The sequence below is a fragment of the Syngnathus floridae genome, chromosome 22 (genome assembly GCF_059516105.1).
Source record: "Syngnathus floridae isolate MCC-2025c chromosome 22, RoL_Sflo_1.0, whole genome shotgun sequence".
NCBI lineage: Eukaryota > Metazoa > Chordata > Actinopteri > Syngnathiformes > Syngnathidae > Syngnathus > Syngnathus floridae.
The window spans coordinates 5,949,420-5,966,037 of record NC_142434.1 but is presented as its reverse complement, the minus strand read 5'-3'; the positions used below and the strand labels follow the sequence as shown (position 1 = coordinate 5,966,037).

The 16,618-nt window shown below is 44.2% G+C and overlaps 3 protein-coding genes across 4 annotated transcripts in view; all 3 read right to left on the bottom strand.

Annotated features, from left to right (window-relative positions):
• Positions 1-2: 2 nt before the first annotated feature.
• On the bottom strand, positions 3-4,814 carry copg2 (COPI coat complex subunit gamma 2). 2 transcript variants are annotated; one of them, XM_088367012.1, is made up of 23 exons: positions 4,648-4,814; positions 4,191-4,243; positions 4,046-4,126; positions 3,912-3,983; positions 3,767-3,846; positions 3,614-3,689; positions 3,446-3,538; positions 3,292-3,378; positions 3,062-3,219; positions 2,856-2,989; positions 2,719-2,786; positions 2,354-2,638; positions 2,037-2,280; positions 1,893-1,968; positions 1,728-1,831; positions 1,422-1,547; positions 1,289-1,357; positions 1,036-1,217; positions 835-964; positions 664-761; positions 460-598; positions 293-391; positions 3-208 (listed from the first exon to the last, which is right to left on the bottom strand). In XM_088367012.1, the coding sequence occupies exons 1-23, from the start codon at positions 4,682-4,684 to the stop codon at positions 78-80; spliced, it is 2,622 nt and encodes an 873-aa protein (XP_088223138.1). In that variant the 5' UTR covers positions 4,685-4,814; the 3' UTR covers positions 3-77. The 2 variants fall into 2 exon arrangements, with proteins under 2 accessions (XP_088223138.1, XP_088223139.1); XM_088367013.1 differs by lacking the exon at positions 4,648-4,814 and adding an exon at positions 4,513-4,607.
• Positions 4,815-6,508: 1,694 nt separating this feature from the next.
• On the bottom strand, positions 6,509-7,994 carry ucn3l (urocortin 3, like). Its single transcript, XM_088366856.1, has 2 exons — positions 7,890-7,994; positions 6,509-7,688 (listed from the first exon to the last, which is right to left on the bottom strand). Exons 1-2 carry the CDS (start codon positions 7,981-7,983, stop codon positions 7,225-7,227), a joined length of 558 nt encoding a protein of 185 aa, XP_088222982.1. The 5' UTR covers positions 7,984-7,994; the 3' UTR covers positions 6,509-7,224.
• Positions 7,995-9,663: 1,669 nt separating this feature from the next.
• col7a1l (collagen type VII alpha 1-like) overlaps positions 9,664-16,618 on the bottom strand; it is a 28,449-nt gene continuing 21,494 nt past the window's right edge. The window contains exons 78-105 of the mRNA XM_088366855.1: positions 15,995-16,036; positions 15,637-15,915; positions 15,513-15,548; positions 14,798-14,824; positions 14,668-14,727; positions 14,261-14,386; positions 14,124-14,195; positions 13,931-13,966; positions 13,807-13,866; positions 13,666-13,710; positions 13,555-13,590; positions 13,443-13,478; positions 13,298-13,354; positions 13,153-13,224; positions 13,020-13,091; positions 12,923-12,958; positions 12,767-12,847; positions 12,573-12,680; positions 12,446-12,508; positions 12,111-12,173; positions 11,923-12,039; positions 11,578-11,655; positions 11,340-11,393; positions 11,220-11,268; positions 10,755-10,889; positions 10,305-10,361; positions 9,874-10,068; positions 9,664-9,803 (exon numbers count right to left, since the gene is read on the bottom strand). Of these exons, the coding sequence (XP_088222981.1) occupies positions 9,875-10,068; positions 10,305-10,361; positions 10,755-10,889; positions 11,220-11,268; positions 11,340-11,393; positions 11,578-11,655; positions 11,923-12,039; positions 12,111-12,173; positions 12,446-12,508; positions 12,573-12,680; positions 12,767-12,847; positions 12,923-12,958; positions 13,020-13,091; positions 13,153-13,224; positions 13,298-13,354; positions 13,443-13,478; positions 13,555-13,590; positions 13,666-13,710; positions 13,807-13,866; positions 13,931-13,966; positions 14,124-14,195; positions 14,261-14,386; positions 14,668-14,727; positions 14,798-14,824; positions 15,513-15,548; positions 15,637-15,915; positions 15,995-16,036 (2,091 nt within the window). The 3' untranslated portion in view covers positions 9,664-9,803; position 9,874. The remainder of the gene's footprint in view (positions 9,804-9,873; positions 10,069-10,304; positions 10,362-10,754; positions 10,890-11,219; positions 11,269-11,339; positions 11,394-11,577; positions 11,656-11,922; positions 12,040-12,110; positions 12,174-12,445; positions 12,509-12,572; positions 12,681-12,766; positions 12,848-12,922; positions 12,959-13,019; positions 13,092-13,152; positions 13,225-13,297; positions 13,355-13,442; positions 13,479-13,554; positions 13,591-13,665; positions 13,711-13,806; positions 13,867-13,930; positions 13,967-14,123; positions 14,196-14,260; positions 14,387-14,667; positions 14,728-14,797; positions 14,825-15,512; positions 15,549-15,636; positions 15,916-15,994; positions 16,037-16,618) is intronic.

The following is a 16,618-nucleotide window of genomic DNA, read 5'->3' as shown; positions in this document are numbered from 1 at the left end:
GCTTTGTCGTAGATGCAGTTTATTTCTCCAGATTAATTAAGTAGCAGATTTTACATTTAACGATGAAAGATTGCACTTCAGCCCACAGACGCCAGGATGACGTCAACGACTGTTTCTTCGTCGCTGCGGACAGTCACCTGCATGGTGACGCCGTCTGCCAATGCAAGGCGAGCACGGACAAGCGTGTCGTGACCGCCCCGGAAAACACCTGTGAAATCAGAAGGAAAAAAGTGAGTCTTAATCTTTTTATACATTGAATGGAATTTTTTGGGGGGGGGGAGTGGAAACTCGCCAGCAAGGAAGAGGACGTGCGAATTTTTGTTTTCCGGTACTTTGTCCGAGCGCTCGCATGGCTGCATGCCCAGGAAGTTGACAATGTTCTTCACCGCCTCTGTAAGTACAACACATTGAATTTAAAGACTACATCTCGAAGATTGCGACGAGTTTTCACAAGCTTACCGTCGAGCGTGCGCACGGACGCCAGAGCGAACGTCTCCTCCTTCTCAAACTCGTCTCCCACTTCTTCCCAGGCTGCTCCGAAGTTTGGCTTCAGCACCTTCTGGATGTGGTCCGCCACGGTCACTTCCAGGTCCTCCAGCTGCGGCCGGCGAGAGGAATGAAACACAAGTGGCGGACAAACAATGACGGCACGCAGCTACTTACCACATACTCGTCATCGTAGCCGTCGTCGTCGGGCTCTCCCGTGTTGGGGTCGCAGTCTCTGACCAGGTACTTCATTGTGCAGCTGAACGTACACGAAACTGCAAAGGAGTGTCGTTGTCTGAATGCCTCAATGTCTGGAACGGGCCAATCTGACGTCAACGTTCATGTTACCTGCTGTCGGGTCGTCATCGGGCAGGCGCACTAGCGTGTAGCAGGAGCCTGGCTGGCTGTACGCGAGGCTGGCGGCGGGAACGTAGTGAAGCACCTCGTAGGACTCTGAAGGCTCCATTTGCACAAGAACCTGGAATGCCGGTTGGCGCTATTAGTTGATAGCCAGTGAAGTGGATTGTGCTTAACTGCGTAGTCCGGAACCTTCTGCAGAAGTTGGTCGTTTAGCGTGTTGGTGCAGTCGAACTGGAAGACCATGTGCTTGGAGAAGGTGTGTTTGATGCAGCGCACCACATATTCCGTCTCTGCTTCAGTCAGTTGCACCGGCTCGGCTGACTTGAAAAGCGGGCCAAGACCCTGGAACTCTGGGATGGCTGCCAGTTGTTCTGAAAGTGGAGAAATTTCCAGTAGTAAAAAAAAAAAAAAAAAAAAACACTTCCTGACGAAAAATGCTTACCTTGATAAATATCCTGGCGTGATGGGGCCAACTTCTCCGGTAGCTTGCTGGTCGACACTGGAGTGATTTCTGAATGGGAAGGACACGTTTAAAAGCGCTAATCCAACCCTGAAACTTTCAAATTCTGACTGACCTGTTTTCTGTTCTGTGATAGGTGTGGTAGCTAGAGGAACCGTCTTCATGTCGAACGGCTTCTCCGAAGGATCCAGCGTGTATTGGTGCAGCGACTTCTCCAAACCGGGAATAGACACTGACAAGCCTGAACGCAATATGAGATGAATGCTGGGGGGACTTAAGGTGGCTATCAATAAATTCATTCGATAAATATTTTTAGTGATGCCAACTTTTTTCCAAAATAAAAAAAATTAACAAAAGCATGCCTAACTGAAAATGCTAAATGATTATATTTGATGCTCAATAGCATTTGAGCTGATCTCACCATTGAAAATGTAGGCAGCGTTAAGTGCCTTCTGCTTCTGCTGCAGCACGTTCATGTAGAATGTGGCCCTGTCGCGCACTTCGTCATCGCTGTCCATCATGCACCTGCACAGACATGACATTTAAATTACATCTGGTGACAAAAAAAAAGAACAAACTTAAGTACCTCTGCATTAGAACCAGGACACTTGGCAGCAAATCGTCATTCTGAGCTCCGAATTTGGCCAAAGCGCTAACCGCAGCTGATGGGATGAAAAAAGTTTTAAAAACAAAATGTGGTTTTACATGGACACTGAAAAACGTGACTGACCGGCTCTCACTGCTTCACTCTCCAGCACCACCCTGTTGAAGATGAAGCGGATGTATTTGGACGGCTGCGGGGTGCGTGGGCCCTCTTTGCCCAGCAGGTGCAAGATCTTGGTGGCCAGCACCGTGTGCTCGCAGTCCTCGATGAACTCGCACAGATGTGCCAGGCCTGTCTCTTTGCTCTCTGGGTTCTCCTCAATGATGCCGATGATGCAGTCCACAATGGCACGCTTGTACTCAAAGCCACCCTTCAAATAAAGATGAGTGCTTTTTAAAGCTAGTGATTTTTATTTTCTTAATTAAAAAGTCTTTGCTGCTTACATCATCTCTCAGCATGTTGGACAAGAAGTTCATCATGACACTGTGCTTTCTGGGGTACTTCTGACACAGAGCACTGATAGCTTGCACCACCACCACCTTGAACTCGTCCGAGATCTCCGAGACGAAAGATGAGATCTGCTTCATGAGACGGTCCACGCTGCTCTCGCTGCCGGTCTTCAGCAGCGTGGTGATGGCCAGTGTGGCGATGCTCCGGTTGGAATCAGTAATAAGGTTCTCCAGGTCCAAATTGCACGCTGTCACGGCTGAAGGGTGCTTCATCGCAACCTGGTGGACAGGAGGATAACCCACCCCCCAAATGTTACTTCAACATGTCAAGTTGGAAGCATATAGGAAGGTGGGAGTACCTTGTTAAGGGTCCTGACTGCTGCGTATCTCAGTGCAGCTTTGGGAGAACTGCAGAAGAGCTGCAGAACTTCAGAAAGAAAAAAAAAAAAAATCAAAATCACTCCTCAGCTATTTTATATTGTTTGCTGTAACCTACCAGACACGGCTGGGGCCAGCTCCCTGGCTGTGCAATTGGGCATGTGCACAATGGCCGAGGCAGCCTCGTACACAACCATCTCGTTCTTGTTCCTCAGGCAGCTCTCAATGAAATCAAACAAGGGGCTGTCGTGACTGCACAAAAAAATAAACAGACATCAGCAGTGACAACAGAAAGCTGCTGTGAGTGTCCCTCTGTCATCTTACCCTCCTTCCGTCTCATCCAGGAGTTTGCTGGCGATGCGGATGAGCATACAGTAGGCGAACGGTGACTTGAGGCCCGACTTTGTGAACTTGTTGAGCATCTTGGTGACGGCCAGCCGGTCATTCTTCCTCAGGTGGTACAAGAGGCCCAGAGCATGGTACTGCAACGCAACGTATAACGTAAGCACACCACCGTTCACCAAGAGTTGGTAGATACTATAGCATGTTCCCACCTGAACCATGATGTTATCACTCGAAGCTGCCTCCTGGGCTTCGTTTACCCAACGTTTCACCACATCATAGCTCATCTTCACCATGTGCTGAAGCAAATTCTTACTGTTAAAATCATAACGTTGCAATTGTACATTTTGACAAGCGGTGTCTCACCAGTGACGAGACCAAAGCTGAGCTGGACACGCTCGGCACCTTGTCGACAATGGCCTGCTTCATGTATCTTTCGATGGCTTGCAGCATGGTAGTCTGAGAGATGCAGGGGACACGGTTGGTCAGCATTTTATTTCATTTAATTCTGTCCCAAGATTCGGGTTAGCTTACATCAGTGATCCTGCAGAGGGCTCTGATCGCCGGTCCTCTGTACACGTCATCCTTGCCAGTCATGTCTTTGGTCAGGCTGCACAATGACAACAATGTTATTTACTAAACACATAACTCAACAGTCATTTACTGTAATAGTTCAACTCTATGAACCTGCTGGTGACAATAATAACGTCCTCAGAGATGTTGGCCATCTCCTTGATGGTCAAGTAGCACATCCTCCTCAGGGTTTGCTAATAGGACAAAAAAGATTTTCACACTTTGAGTTAACACTTGAAAATTGATTATTTGAGCTTACGTCATTGGACTGAAAGAGCCTGGTCATGGCGAAGAACGCCTCGGTGGCTTCGGTGGTCCCGAAATGTTCCCCCTAAACAAATAGAGGGGGTGAATATTCCTGCATTTAAAAAGACATGGGCTATTCTATGCTACCTGGTTGAGCAGGTAAATAATCTTGGTGAGAATGTGCAGGCATCTTCGCGGGTTGATGGGTGTCTCGTTAAAGATGCGGGCCTGAGGACGAAACGAAAATCATTCTATTATTAAATGACGAATAAACGCAAATTTGGAAACGTACCTCTTGCAACACGGAGCTCTTCTCCAGATGCTGGAATGGGTTTGAGCCACTTCCTGAAAGAAAACAAACGTCACCGACGAGCATTGCTAACATAGCGGACTACTTTTAAAAAGCAATGCTGATTTAATAAAGCAATACATAAGAGTTTTTGGTAATAAATTGTTGATACATACATGCAATCCTGGCCCCGAAGCTACACCTTTAGCCAGTCTTACTATTTAATTATCACTTATTTGTATATTACAGAATACATTAAGTAACCCGTGTATTTATTTATCACATATGCATCAAACAAAGACACTCAAATGTCATTTTTACTCACATCGTAACGTTATTTCACCCCGATTGTTCATCGTAAACTACTATGCCAGCAATAGGTTAGCATGCCATTCGCTAGCCTCCGTGTCATAAAACTTACCGATCATACTCACAACTACAAAGATCAATCAACACTCACCAGACTCTTCGTCTTTTTTGTCAAACTTTTTAATCATCGTTTCGAAGTTGGCTGACGCGCAGCAGACGTTCGACGACGGGATACTAGCAGAATCTTCCACGTAGTCACAAATTAAATTGACTTCCGGTGACAGGCACACACGCGCACCCTCACACGCACGCACACACGTAAAAAATATTTTACTTCCGGTTAAAACGTCATACTTTTTTCACCTTTTGCTTAAACTTTATTGAAAAAATAAAGTGTAACAAAGCATTATTACAGCGTTACAATGTAAATATTGAAGGATAAAAATGAGACAGAAATATCAGTTCTAAAATACAAGATTTGCTTAACAGTAAGAATGTCATTTATAATTGATAATGTGATTTTTTAAAAATAATTAGGAAACAGACAAGCAACAGTATTCTAATGAGTTCGCCTGAACTGGTTTTGTCCAAGGGTTAGGCACCATTATAACCAAGAAGCAACTCAGGGACCACTGCTTTGGCGGAATATTTTATTTTGCACCAAAGGAGGATAGACATACAGGCTATTTATTTGCATCTGTATGTCTATTTTGGGACTCTCAGCTACATTTGACATAATTTGGATGGGTAAATGATTCCTCAGATTAGCTGGAAAATAAATAGTCCAAAAAATTAAATCGAAATTATTTGTAAAAATATTTTCCATTTCCAATTTCACGGACCCCCTGCAATACTGCCACAGACCACTAGGGAGCCGCGGACCACTGGTTTAGTCTTGATATTAAAGCTTTTACCTTGCGTTCTGGAGACTCGCATTCGAGTCCCACTCTGCACTGATTAATTGCGAAATTGTCCTTTATCAAGGTTTCTCATGTATCCCCAGTAGGGTTTTTGTGGGGTTTTCCTTCTCCTCCTGGGGCTTTATTTATTTATTTTTATCTCATAGATCTTTTACTTTTTTTTTAATCTCATTCATTTATTTATTAGTTTATTCATTTATTTATTTATTTAACCTCATAGATGCTTTATTTTGTATTAGTTTTTTATTTTACCTCGTGGTTGTGGTGTACCTATTGAAGTGTCCATGAGCGATGTCACAAACGAAACAGCCAATCAGGAAGTGGGGGTAAGGGGAGGGGGTCGTTTTGCATAATGCATGTCTGAGTGACGTCACAGATCCAACAGCCAATCAGGAGGTGGGGGTGAGCGCGGGTGGGGCACTTTTCACTTTCAGCTCAGCTTTGACCATGATTATTCCCTAATGAAGTGGCCTGTTATTAGGTACACCTAAAAGTGGTGGTGTACTTAATGTAGTGTCCGAGTGACGTCACAGATCAACCAGCCAATCAGGAGGTGGGGGTGAGGGCGGGTGGGGCACTTTTCACTTTCAGTTAACCTTTGACCCTGATTTTTTTCCCTAATGAAGTGGCATGTTATTCGGTACACCTAAAAGTGGTGGTGTACCTAATGGAGTGTCCGAGTGACGTCACAGATCAATCAGCCAATCAGGAGGTGGGGGTGAGGGCGGGTGGAGCACTTTTCACTTTGTTAAGCTTTGACCATGATTATTCCCTAATGAAGTAGCCGCTTATTAGGTACACCTGAAAATGTGTGTACCTAATGGAGTGTCTGAGTGACGTCATAGAGCAACCAGCCAATCAGGAGGTGGGGGTGAGGGCGGGTGGTGCACAGTTAAGCTTTGACCATGATTTTTCCCTAATGGAGTGGCCTGTTATGGATGTATTATTTATTTATTTACTAATTACTGTATTAATTAATTACATAATTTTTACCTCATGGATGTTTTACCTTTTATTTTTTTACCTCATGCATATTTTATTTTAGATTTTTCCTCAAGGTGGTGTAACTCATGGAGCGTCTGAGTGATCTCACAAACCTCAGGAGCCGATCAGGCTCATCTTTGTAGCTCATCTTGTGCTGAAACAAATTAAAACACGATGTCATATTTGTATGAGTGTTTGTGTCTCACCATATAATCAAAAAAGGACCCCAACATTCCTATATGGACGATCCAAGCTATGTTAAGTTCTGCCACCTGGTTGTAGTTGCTGTGATTCGCCACAGGACAGCAGCATATCTCAAACCTGTCATTGCGACTCATTGTTTTGATCATACCATTTATCAACCACGTTTGTTGCGTCTGCTTTATTTGGGGAAAATAATTTTGAGTATAAAAATAACACATTTGAGGCGCACGCATTCACACAGATATTCCCATGCATTTTTCAACTGACACCTTTTGTGCACTGTGGGCAGAAACTTTGAACAACAGCGCTTGAATGAATCAAAATTGAAGCCGCTAGGAAACGGAAAAAAACGGTTTACATGAGTCGGCTTTGGTCCTTGAAAACATTCATACTGAATCAATTAAAATATTTTTCGTTTACTCAATTTGATTGATAATAGGCAACGCTGTGAAGCCTGTAATTTGTCCGTCTCACCTTTACAACAAATAAAGTTATTATGCGGCCATTTGTCAGTAAGGCGTCAGTATGGAAGTCACTCATCCCCAACAATAACACAATGCGACCGCAAATGAAGAAAACCAAAATCCTTTTGAAATACAAAGCGAAGGCGTTCGGAGTGGTCACTTTCTTCGGCCGATGCGCGCCAGCAGACGCGCGTTATCGGCTGCCTTCGACCGCAGGTTTTGGGCTTTGGCCACGTCGAAGAGCACGTTCATGATGTTAGTGGGCAAGTCCAGGGACAAAGTCAGCTGGCTCCTGCGCTCCTCCTTGCCGCCGTTCCGCAGCAGGGAGCCGCGGATCTTAGCCCGGCTCTGGAAGCGCGTCTTGGCCGGGTTGTATGTCCTTTTCTCCCGGCTCGCCGACTCCTCGGGCGCAGAGGCGACCAGGTACTCGGCGGATGAACGGAGCAGAGAGCTCCAGGCGTCCTCGGAGGAGAAACCGCCGCCGGCCATCTGGTGGTCGCATATGAGGTCCGAACGGCCGCGGGCCAAACGGAGGCAAAGGCTGGAGGAGGGCGGGCACAGGACCAAAAGCAGCAGCAGGGTCTTAAGGGACGACAGCATCGCGTGTGGGGGGAGGTCCTCTATAAGTTTCAAGATTACTTTATTAGGTACATCTGCACAACCACTTTAAATATTGAGTTAAAAAAACAACCATGACTATATTTGTGAAGGCAGACTTTAAAAAAAAAAGTGTACAAATTGTCCCGATACTCACTTTTGGATGTAAATAGCTGTTTAAATGTTAGTGTCAAGTATGAAAATATGAAATATTTGAAACTTACCACACGTATCAAAGCAAACCAACACGACAGTCTTTCCAAAATAAACGAAACAATCCCGATTGCGAGAAGGGGGAGCCGCACTTTGCACTTTCATTTACCGCCGCCTTCCATTTAGTAGCAACTGTGACGTCACCGCGTGACGCAAACGGCTGCCACGCCCCCATCAATAAACACCAACCATTGGTAAAGTTCAAGTCATTAGTGTTAGAATGATTTGAAGAGACATTCGTGTTTCAGTACCACGGACAGCTCCACTACGCTGATAAAAACAGTTGGCTAAAAAAAAAAAAACCTAGTCCTATTAAGAAGTGAATTGCATAAAAAATACAGGTCAGTTTTATTTAAATTTTAAGTCCAGAACATTTGATCTCCCAGAACCTTTTTTTTTTTTTTTAGTTAGTATTTTATTATCTTGGTGCCAAGGAACTATGCTGAAGTAAACCGAGGCGCTTCACTAAGACAAAAGTTTGCTGTCATCTTGGTTTCTAGACTACTACTTCAACTACTATGTTGAAGTGATTTGAGGAGCTTCACTTAAGAATAAACTTGTGATTTGCTGCCATCTTGGTGCCTAGGAACTATGTTGAAGTAAATGAGGAGCTTCACTCAAACAAAAGCTGTGCTTTGCCACCATCTTGTTGCATAGTGATGCCAAAGAACTATTGAAGGGCTTTCCTTAGACAAAAGGTGTGCTTTGTCACCATCTCAGACATCTTAGTGGGAAAAAACTATGGGGGAATGAATTAAGGAGCTTCTCTTAGACAAAGGTTGTGATTTGCCGCCATCTGTAGTCCACACTAATGTAAATGTCAAATGTACTTACCAAACGGGTATTTTTTCTTTACGAGGTTGTCTTGAACGGATAGGGGCAGGCGTTCCATCCCCACGTCGCCTTCTCCAGCCGAAAGGCATACAGTTGACTCAACGTAATTTCAACACATTAGCAAGTTTTTACAGGCTGCAATCATGGGGGTCAAGATGTAACGAGCGCAGCGGGATTAATAACCACGGCGAGGCGGTGACCTCATGCTCACCGTGTGACTTATGCCTCTTCAACTTTAATGGCGGGGGACATTTTGCCGTTCTGTTTGGGCTCCCTGTGACATCACATACTCGTGCGGAGTCGGGCAACTAAGTGACGTGGGTTTATTTAAAAAATGAAGCCGTCATTACCTCCTCCAGGGAAGCCTCGCGCTTCTCTATATCTCTAAAGACACGGAGGAGGCATTGCCCAAGTGTTGCCACACCACTGATTTAGCGTGACAATGCACAAGCGTGAGGGACTCAAAACAATTAGCTAAGTAGAATGAACAAATTAAACTACAAATGAAATAAAATAAAAAATTAGTGTTTTAAAAGAACAATAACTGCTGAAACAAATGCAAATGTTAAAATTAATTAAAATGAAACTACAATAAAAATCTTACACGCTCAAAAATGAATAAAATCTGAGTGAAATTGAAACATAAAAGTCAAATCAAAATGAACCAAAATGAAAAATCAAAGAAATATTCTGTATTGAAAAAATATCTAATTCTAAAACAAACAAAAACATAACATGTTAAAAAATCAAAAATTGATAGAATTTCAAAAATTAATGAAATCCAAGTGAAATTAAAACATGAAGGTCAGAGCAAGATAAAAATAAACTACAATAAAAACTCCAAGAAATATGAAAATATGAAATATGAAAACTAATCCTAAAACCAATAAAAACAAAACAGAACAAAGCGTGTTTTAAAAAATAAAAATTGATAACCTTTAACAAATATTCAAAGTGTTTGAACAAGTCAAAATGAAATCAAATCAAACTATAATAATAAAAATTCCAAAACTTTTTTAAGCACGATATAAATAAAAATCCTATACAGTGCAAACAGGTGCTTTCTGCTCATGTTCAGGCTCTGCCGGCGTCTGCGAAAACACAGACACGTTCATAAAAGCCAGCAGCTGTGATTTTTAAATTTGTCTCATAGCATCTTACCTCATTGGCCGCGTTTCGCTGCCACTGCGCAGCGACTGCGGCATTCGTGTAACGAGGAGAAACGGTTGCGGTTGCCGCCGCAGCCGCCGTACACGAAGGGCCGGCACTCGCCCGCCCCGCCGTGGAAGTACCACAAGAGGGAGTAGTCAGAGCACGAGCCCTCCAACATGGGCTCTAGGCAGCGCTTCTCGAACCCTGGTTGACAAAAAAAATCTACTTTTTAACTTCATGAGAGTTAAAATATTAGGAACATCTCAACTCAATACTCTTTGGTGAACTGTTACGTCACTGCAGCCAAAACTAGCACACGGGCCCGTCAAACATTTATGGATTCCGTTTTTTGGTTAATTTCAAAACAAGTCATTACTCATAAATGACAAGGCGGAAATAATAATAAACAAGACGTAGAAGAAAACGAAAGCAAAACCCACCAGAGAATCTCGCTCCAAAAAGTCGTCTTTTTTCCCTCTGGAGTGTCTCTGAGGCATCTAAAACAAAAAATGGAGGATATTTGCTCCAGTTATTATTGTTTGCAAGAATCCTCAAGCGATTGTTACAAAACAATGGGAAAAAATACACTTAGTAAACGACACACACGGAAATACACACTTCGTGAGACAGTTGTTGGAGAAGCAGAATTTTGAAAAAAATCATCTAACTGCGAGGTGTCATTGAGTGGGGCTATGGCAGCCTTTTGATGGCACTAAATTGGGCTGTAGATTGATCTTGCGCCGTCGGGGAGGGAGCGAGGGGGGTTCCGAGGGGCCATGTGATCGCTAATGAGCAGGCTGAAATGTGTCGACACTTCTTGCGTCACGTTGACCCTCGTCGTGCCTCATCGTGTCCCCCCCCTCCACCACCCCCAAGAGAGTAGCGCTCACCGGTGCCATTCAGCAGAAATCCTTCCTTCATCTTCATTTGTTCTTGCATGTCACCGCCGTCGTCTTCGTCGGCGACGGAGGGCGCGGAACTCCCGTCGGGGTCTACCGACTTCACCATCAACTTGTACTCTAAGCCTGGACTCAAACGCACACACAGTCAACCTTGACATAATACAATATTTCTGACATTTATTTATTATATGTCCCCATTAGTCCGAACATGTGTTTTGTGTGTATCTGTATTTATGTTGACAATGAAACCGTGGTGTGCGCGTGTTTTTCTGACAGTACAACAGATGGTCCCACACACACGGGTGCCACGTTGATGCCACGGGAGCTCTTGTAGACACACAAACACATGGTCACGTTTTGGCTCACTTACAAATAAGGAAGAGTTCATCGTGTACTAGTGACACCATTGCACACACGTTCTCGCTCCTGCCCTCCGCACACACACATACTTACCACACTTGTCCATCACCTCCTGGGTGACGAGCTTCTTCACTTCAAGATCCTTTGCAAAGATGAAGAGAATCAGTGTGTATCTTGGACAAATGTATGACAGCGATGTGCGTGTGCGCATACCGAGAGGCCGGGCTCCCCCTTTTCGCCTTTCACCCCTTCGAGTCCAAGCACACCCTACAAATAAATAAATAAATAAATAAATAAATAAATAAATAAATAAATAAATAAATAAATAAATAAATAAATAAATAAATAAACAAACAAACAAACAAACAAACAAACAAACAAACAAACAAACAAACAAACACTTATAAAAAGCATGTTGGTGTGTTGTATTGTGATTGTAATACACACTCACACTCTGGCCTCTCAGTCCGGGACCCCCTGGCGCCCCTCGTTGACACGGCTGTGCTTTTCCTCTGCGGCCCCTCACGCCCTGATTTTGAAAAAGCGCACACACATCAAACACGTCTCTGCGCACAGCGTGACGCGCGCCCAATTACAGCCTGTCCTGGCGATATCCTTATTAGAAGAGTGCTGACAGTCTGCGCTGCGGGCCTCCTAATTGTTGCCGCAAGTCGCTAATTGATAAGGAGATGGACGGCTTTTATCTTCCTCTTTTGACACTCAAACTTTACTTCAGCTATGGTTAATCGGATGGGTTTTTATATATGTGTTCACTAACGATGCAATAATAACAAACCTTGGCTCCAGGGTCCCCACGGGGTCCTGGGCCCCCTGGTGGTCCTGGGTTTCCATTCTTTCCTGGTCTTCCCACCGAGCCCTTAAATCCCGGGAAGCCTGAGAAACCAGCCGCGCCCTACAAGCCAGAAAACACAAATGCATTAACTCACCTTTTTTTTGCCATTTTGTCAAATTTGCATTGTTAACCTTCTCCCCTTTTTCTCCCGAGTCACCGTCGACGCCATTGATTCCGGCGTTGCCTTTGTCGCCCTGATGGAGCACAATATTATCATAAAATAGAATGTAAAGATACTTTTTGTACCTCTTGTTTTTGCTTCATCTCAATGAACATTGTCCTGCTGCTTCTTTAACCAGCAGGGGGTAGCATAATATAAACATGCATGGAGACAGTCACGTTGGTTCTTCACAGATGATGAAGAATATCTACATGTTATAACACGGCAACACTGCCGCTATCTGTTAGCCCATCTATGGAGTTCTCTGCATTGTTTGTTAGCATTAAGCTAACTTGTCAATTTGACCTTTCGTCCAGTGAGTCCATTCAGGCCAGGAATGCCGGGGGTGCCGGGTGAGCCTGCGTCCCCCTGTTAAGAAGCAATTCAAAAATTGGTCTCAGAGCATCGTTGACTGGCGAACTCAACAACAAACCTTTTCACCGTTGAGACCGGGACTCCCAAAACGTCCTGGGATGCCTCGGAAGCCCTTCTCTCCCTTGGCTCCGTTATCTCCCGCTGAGCCCATTTCGCCTGCATCCCCCTAGAACAAGCAAAATAAATAAACAGGACGTCAAAGTCGTCAAGGTTCCGGGAGAGTCTAATGAAACGTGATTTGTTGTCCTGTACCTGATTACCCTTCTGGCCTTGCAGTCCCGGGTCTCCCTTTTCTCCTTTGGTGCCATTCACGCCATCACTTCCGGGGCGACCCTTAACGAAGCCATCACATAAAAACCTCTGACACCGAATCTGGCTTGTATACGGAATACGTTTGATGACTTTTACCATGACTCCGAGGTCGCCCGGTTCTCCAGGATCTCCCTGCATCCAAAATTTCAAATCACTTTCAAAACTTTGTGACATCACAGGAGGGTTTACAAACCTTCTGACCACCCGGTCCTCGAGTGCCAAAACGTCCCAAAGCGCCTTTTGTGCCCGCATCACCCTTCAGGCCCTGAAAAAAAAAAAAGGAGATTCCAATCTTAAGTTGTAGGAAGATAAGATTTCCTTCATACCTTAACTCCAGGTGGACCGTCCTCGCCCTTCTCGCCTTTATCACCATCAAATCCCGGGTAGCCTCGCTCACCCTGCAACAAACACAATGGAGAGAATGTGTCAAGCATGTTCTCGAGAACCCCGCAAAGGGTAGACGCCGCTCACCGGGTCGCCTTTGTTGCCTTTCAAGCCACGAGGTCCATGCATTTGAAGCGCACTCCCCTACGGTGTAGAATAAATCAATAATCAGCTATTTATCAATGAAAAAAACGTTGATAGCTTCCCAATTTGAGAAAAAAAACAAACATACCCGTTCTCCTCTGATGCCTTGCAACCCACGTTCACCCTGGCAGTTACACATAAAAAACAAAAAACACCCTGATGCCAAGGACAACTTTACATTTATGGAAAAGAACCGTTACCTTGACACCTTTGAAACCACGTAAACCTTTGGAGCCCTAAAGAAAAAAAAAGTCGAGTCTTAAGTTGGCATCATTGGCAAGTTAGCAATTCAAATGGAACAAAGTCCTCACGATAAGTCCTGGCCCTCCTTTCACGCCCGGGGCTCCTTGGTCGCCCTGAAATAGAAGCCATGAGATTTTTCATCAACTTGTACCTCATGAAAGCATTTTATTGAATTGAAAAAAAAATACACAATACAAAATAAATCTCACCCTTTTTCCAGGGAAGCCAGTGAAACCCCGAGGCCCCGGCTCTCCTGGAATTCTTTCACCCTACGGTGAGTAAATTTTTCAATTGTTACCATTATTTCTTTATTATTTATTTCAAAATATTCACCTTTTCTCCTTTTACTCCAGGTACACCGGGAGATCCCTGTATCGGAAAAGAATTATGTCATAAGAATTTAACAGGAAATCTTTCGCTTCTTTCACAAAACTGTAAAATGTCATTTCAGTTTTTTGTGTGAAACTTCCCATTTGTTTTAAAAGTCCAACTACATCAAAAAACATAAAGACGGTAGCGCACTTACATTAGGTCCTGGTGCTCCAGGAGGTCCCGTGCCTCCCAACGCTCCATTTTTCCCCCGTTTCCCTCGCTCACCCTGCGTCAGTGCACACAGCAAACATTGCATCACTTTCAAAGTGCAGCGGTGACATAGCGCCGTACCTCTCGACCGGGCTCTCCGGGGGCTCCCGGGGGTCCTTTGATGCCCGGATACCCCTGGATGCCTGCGCTCCCACGGATGCCTTGGATTCCCTGAGCCCCCGGTGGCCCCGGCTCTCCTGGTTCGCCCTGAGTTGATGAGTCAGAATTGTTCGGATTTTAATTGCTTTCAAAACAAACAGAGTTTGATTACTATTCTTCGAACAAGCATGAAAACATTTGGAACGTAAACAAAAACTTCAGCTGGCAAATGCTTTGAAATAATTGCCTCGCGATTATGTGTTGAAATCACACACAATACTCACTCAGAAAATTAAATGGTCGGAAATTAAAATAGCAGCCAGACGCAAAGTTAATCAAAGTTAAAGTGATTGTGCTGTAATTAATTGTATTTTTTAAAGATGTGTCACCTTGTTGCCGGGCCGACCGGCTTGCCCTTCGGGCCCTCGGTGGCCGCTCCCCGGCTCTCCCTGAACACACGACTTCAATGATAATCTTGTTGAATAATAAATGACATACATACAAGCGTATACAGAGTACCTTTTGTCCTTTCTCGCCAACGCCCCCCTGCAAACATCAAGAAGAACACGCAGGAAAGTCAGACAGCACCTTGACGTTGTTAAAAGCGGGAGACGTGAGGGAAAGAAATGCATTTGCTGGTGTTGCTTAACAAGGGGAATTATTCATGTGCGTGCTTCATTAATCGAGCCGGCATCAAAAGAGCAGGAAGGCCGGACTCCCCCAGCTCTGATGCAACACTGAAAGCGTGGGTGACGACCGCACGCTTTCGTTTAAGAGGACGATTTTTTTTGTCTGCATCTTCCCAAACTTTATTTTAAAGTTCCATGAGTGATACTGTTAGAAAAACATATCAGGGCTAATTATTTGAACATGTTTAGGCCGAAAAAAACGCCAAAACATTCGGACATGTAAAACTGACCATATTTGGACATATGCGGTTTCGAACTGAAAGCGTTGATATGCATTCTTCAAAGAATGCTGCCAAAAATTGAAACATTGATGATGTCATATAAAAACCCAGTGCTAAATTTAATCCAGATCTGATCCTAATTGTGCTGTAATGTAAATGTGAGCCTATGCATGGTGCTTAATAGAGACGTTCCATACCACTTTTTTTTCCCAGACTGAGTTCTCAATTCTTGCATAGTCACTGATACACGAGTATTAATACCACCGCCATCCATGAGCGAATCCAACATTTTTACGATTTGACATTAAAATTGTGTTTATTTACCTTGGGACCTTGGATTCCATCCTCACCCGGTTGTCCCTTTATAATGCAAGACATGTCCATGTATCAATAAATGACTTACTTTGAATACACAGTAGTATCCTGATGAATGTTTGCTGGCCATTACCTTGAGATAAAAATAGTCAGGATGGTACGGGTAAGGCTGCCCGCCTTCTTCCCCGCCCGTCCTCTCCATCTCAGCCCTCCTCCTCTCCCACTCCTGCCTCCCCCGTTGCCTCTCCAGCTCGCCCTCCTCTTCCTCCTCCCGGTCCACATCTTCCTCCTGTGTCTCCCAGTCGCCACTCCAATCCTCATCATCCGGGCCGGGCCCTTCCCCTGCACTTTGTGCGAATGGATCGGTCTCAACTTGTCGCTGGCTTCGTTGTCCGTCGTCCGAGTTCCTTCTCTACAAAGTCGTCATTAATGACTAATGACTTTTGTTTTGTACATGCTAGCGCCACCACCTGGCTGCTTCAGACACTTACCTTTGAGTCAGACCAGTTTCTCTTGACCCTGATTGACAGCACCTGTCAAGTGATGCTTGTCAGCAAAATATTCAAATACAGAATTGTGACTGTGTGTGGAAAAAAAAACAAGCCAGAGACGACGTTAAATAATTTTGTTTTATATTGAAAATTTTCACCAGTGACACTCAAGGAGTAGTTTACATAACATCTTCTTTAAATAAATAAAAAGTACACCAAAAATATGTATAAAGGAGTGTCAGGTTGTCTTAATGTGATACGAGTCGTTATCAATAACTTATAATAAGTTGTCGGTTGTGACATCCAAGGCGCTTGTCTCCACTTTATTTGCATTTTCCCTTTGTTGTTGTGTTCCCTTAAGAAGCATTACAACTCTATGGTCGCATTCTGTAATTAAGAGACATCCTGTTTAAAAGATAAAAAAAAAAGTACTGTTACGATTGTCGTATTATAAAAGTGTGCTCATTCCCATTCAGCCAAGTTTTAAAATCATGCTGCGGCTTTCATGCTTTAAAACGACGGGGACTGTTGCTACTGGTGAAAATTTTCAAGCCTTGCATTTCAAGACATGCCGTGATGTGCATGCAAGTTGTGTGTGTGTTTGTGTGTGTGTGTGTGTGTGTG

What these genes read in the sequence shown, in the direction of transcription:
- copg2 (XM_088367012.1), bottom strand. Translation starts at nt 4,684, where the DNA reads ATGATTAAAAAGTTTGACAAAAAAGACGAAGAGTCTG. An exon ending in CGCTGCCTACATTTTCAATG is followed by an intron (nt 1,548 to 1,727) that starts GTGAGATCAGCT and finishes TATTGCGTTCAG; the next exon opens with GCTTGTCAGTGTCTATTCCC. An exon ending in GCACGTCCTCTTCCTTGCTG is followed by an intron (nt 209 to 292) that starts GCGAGTTTCCAC and finishes CTGATTTCACAG; the next exon opens with GTGTTTTCCGGGGCGGTCAC.
- ucn3l (XM_088366856.1), bottom strand. Translation starts at nt 7,983, where the DNA reads ATGAAAGTGCAAAGTGCGGCTCCCCCTTCTCGCAATCGGGATTGTTTC. An exon ending in GGTTTGCTTTGATACGTGTG is followed by an intron (nt 7,689 to 7,889) that starts GTAAGTTTCAAA and finishes TGAAACTTATAG; the next exon opens with AGGACCTCCCCCCACACGCG.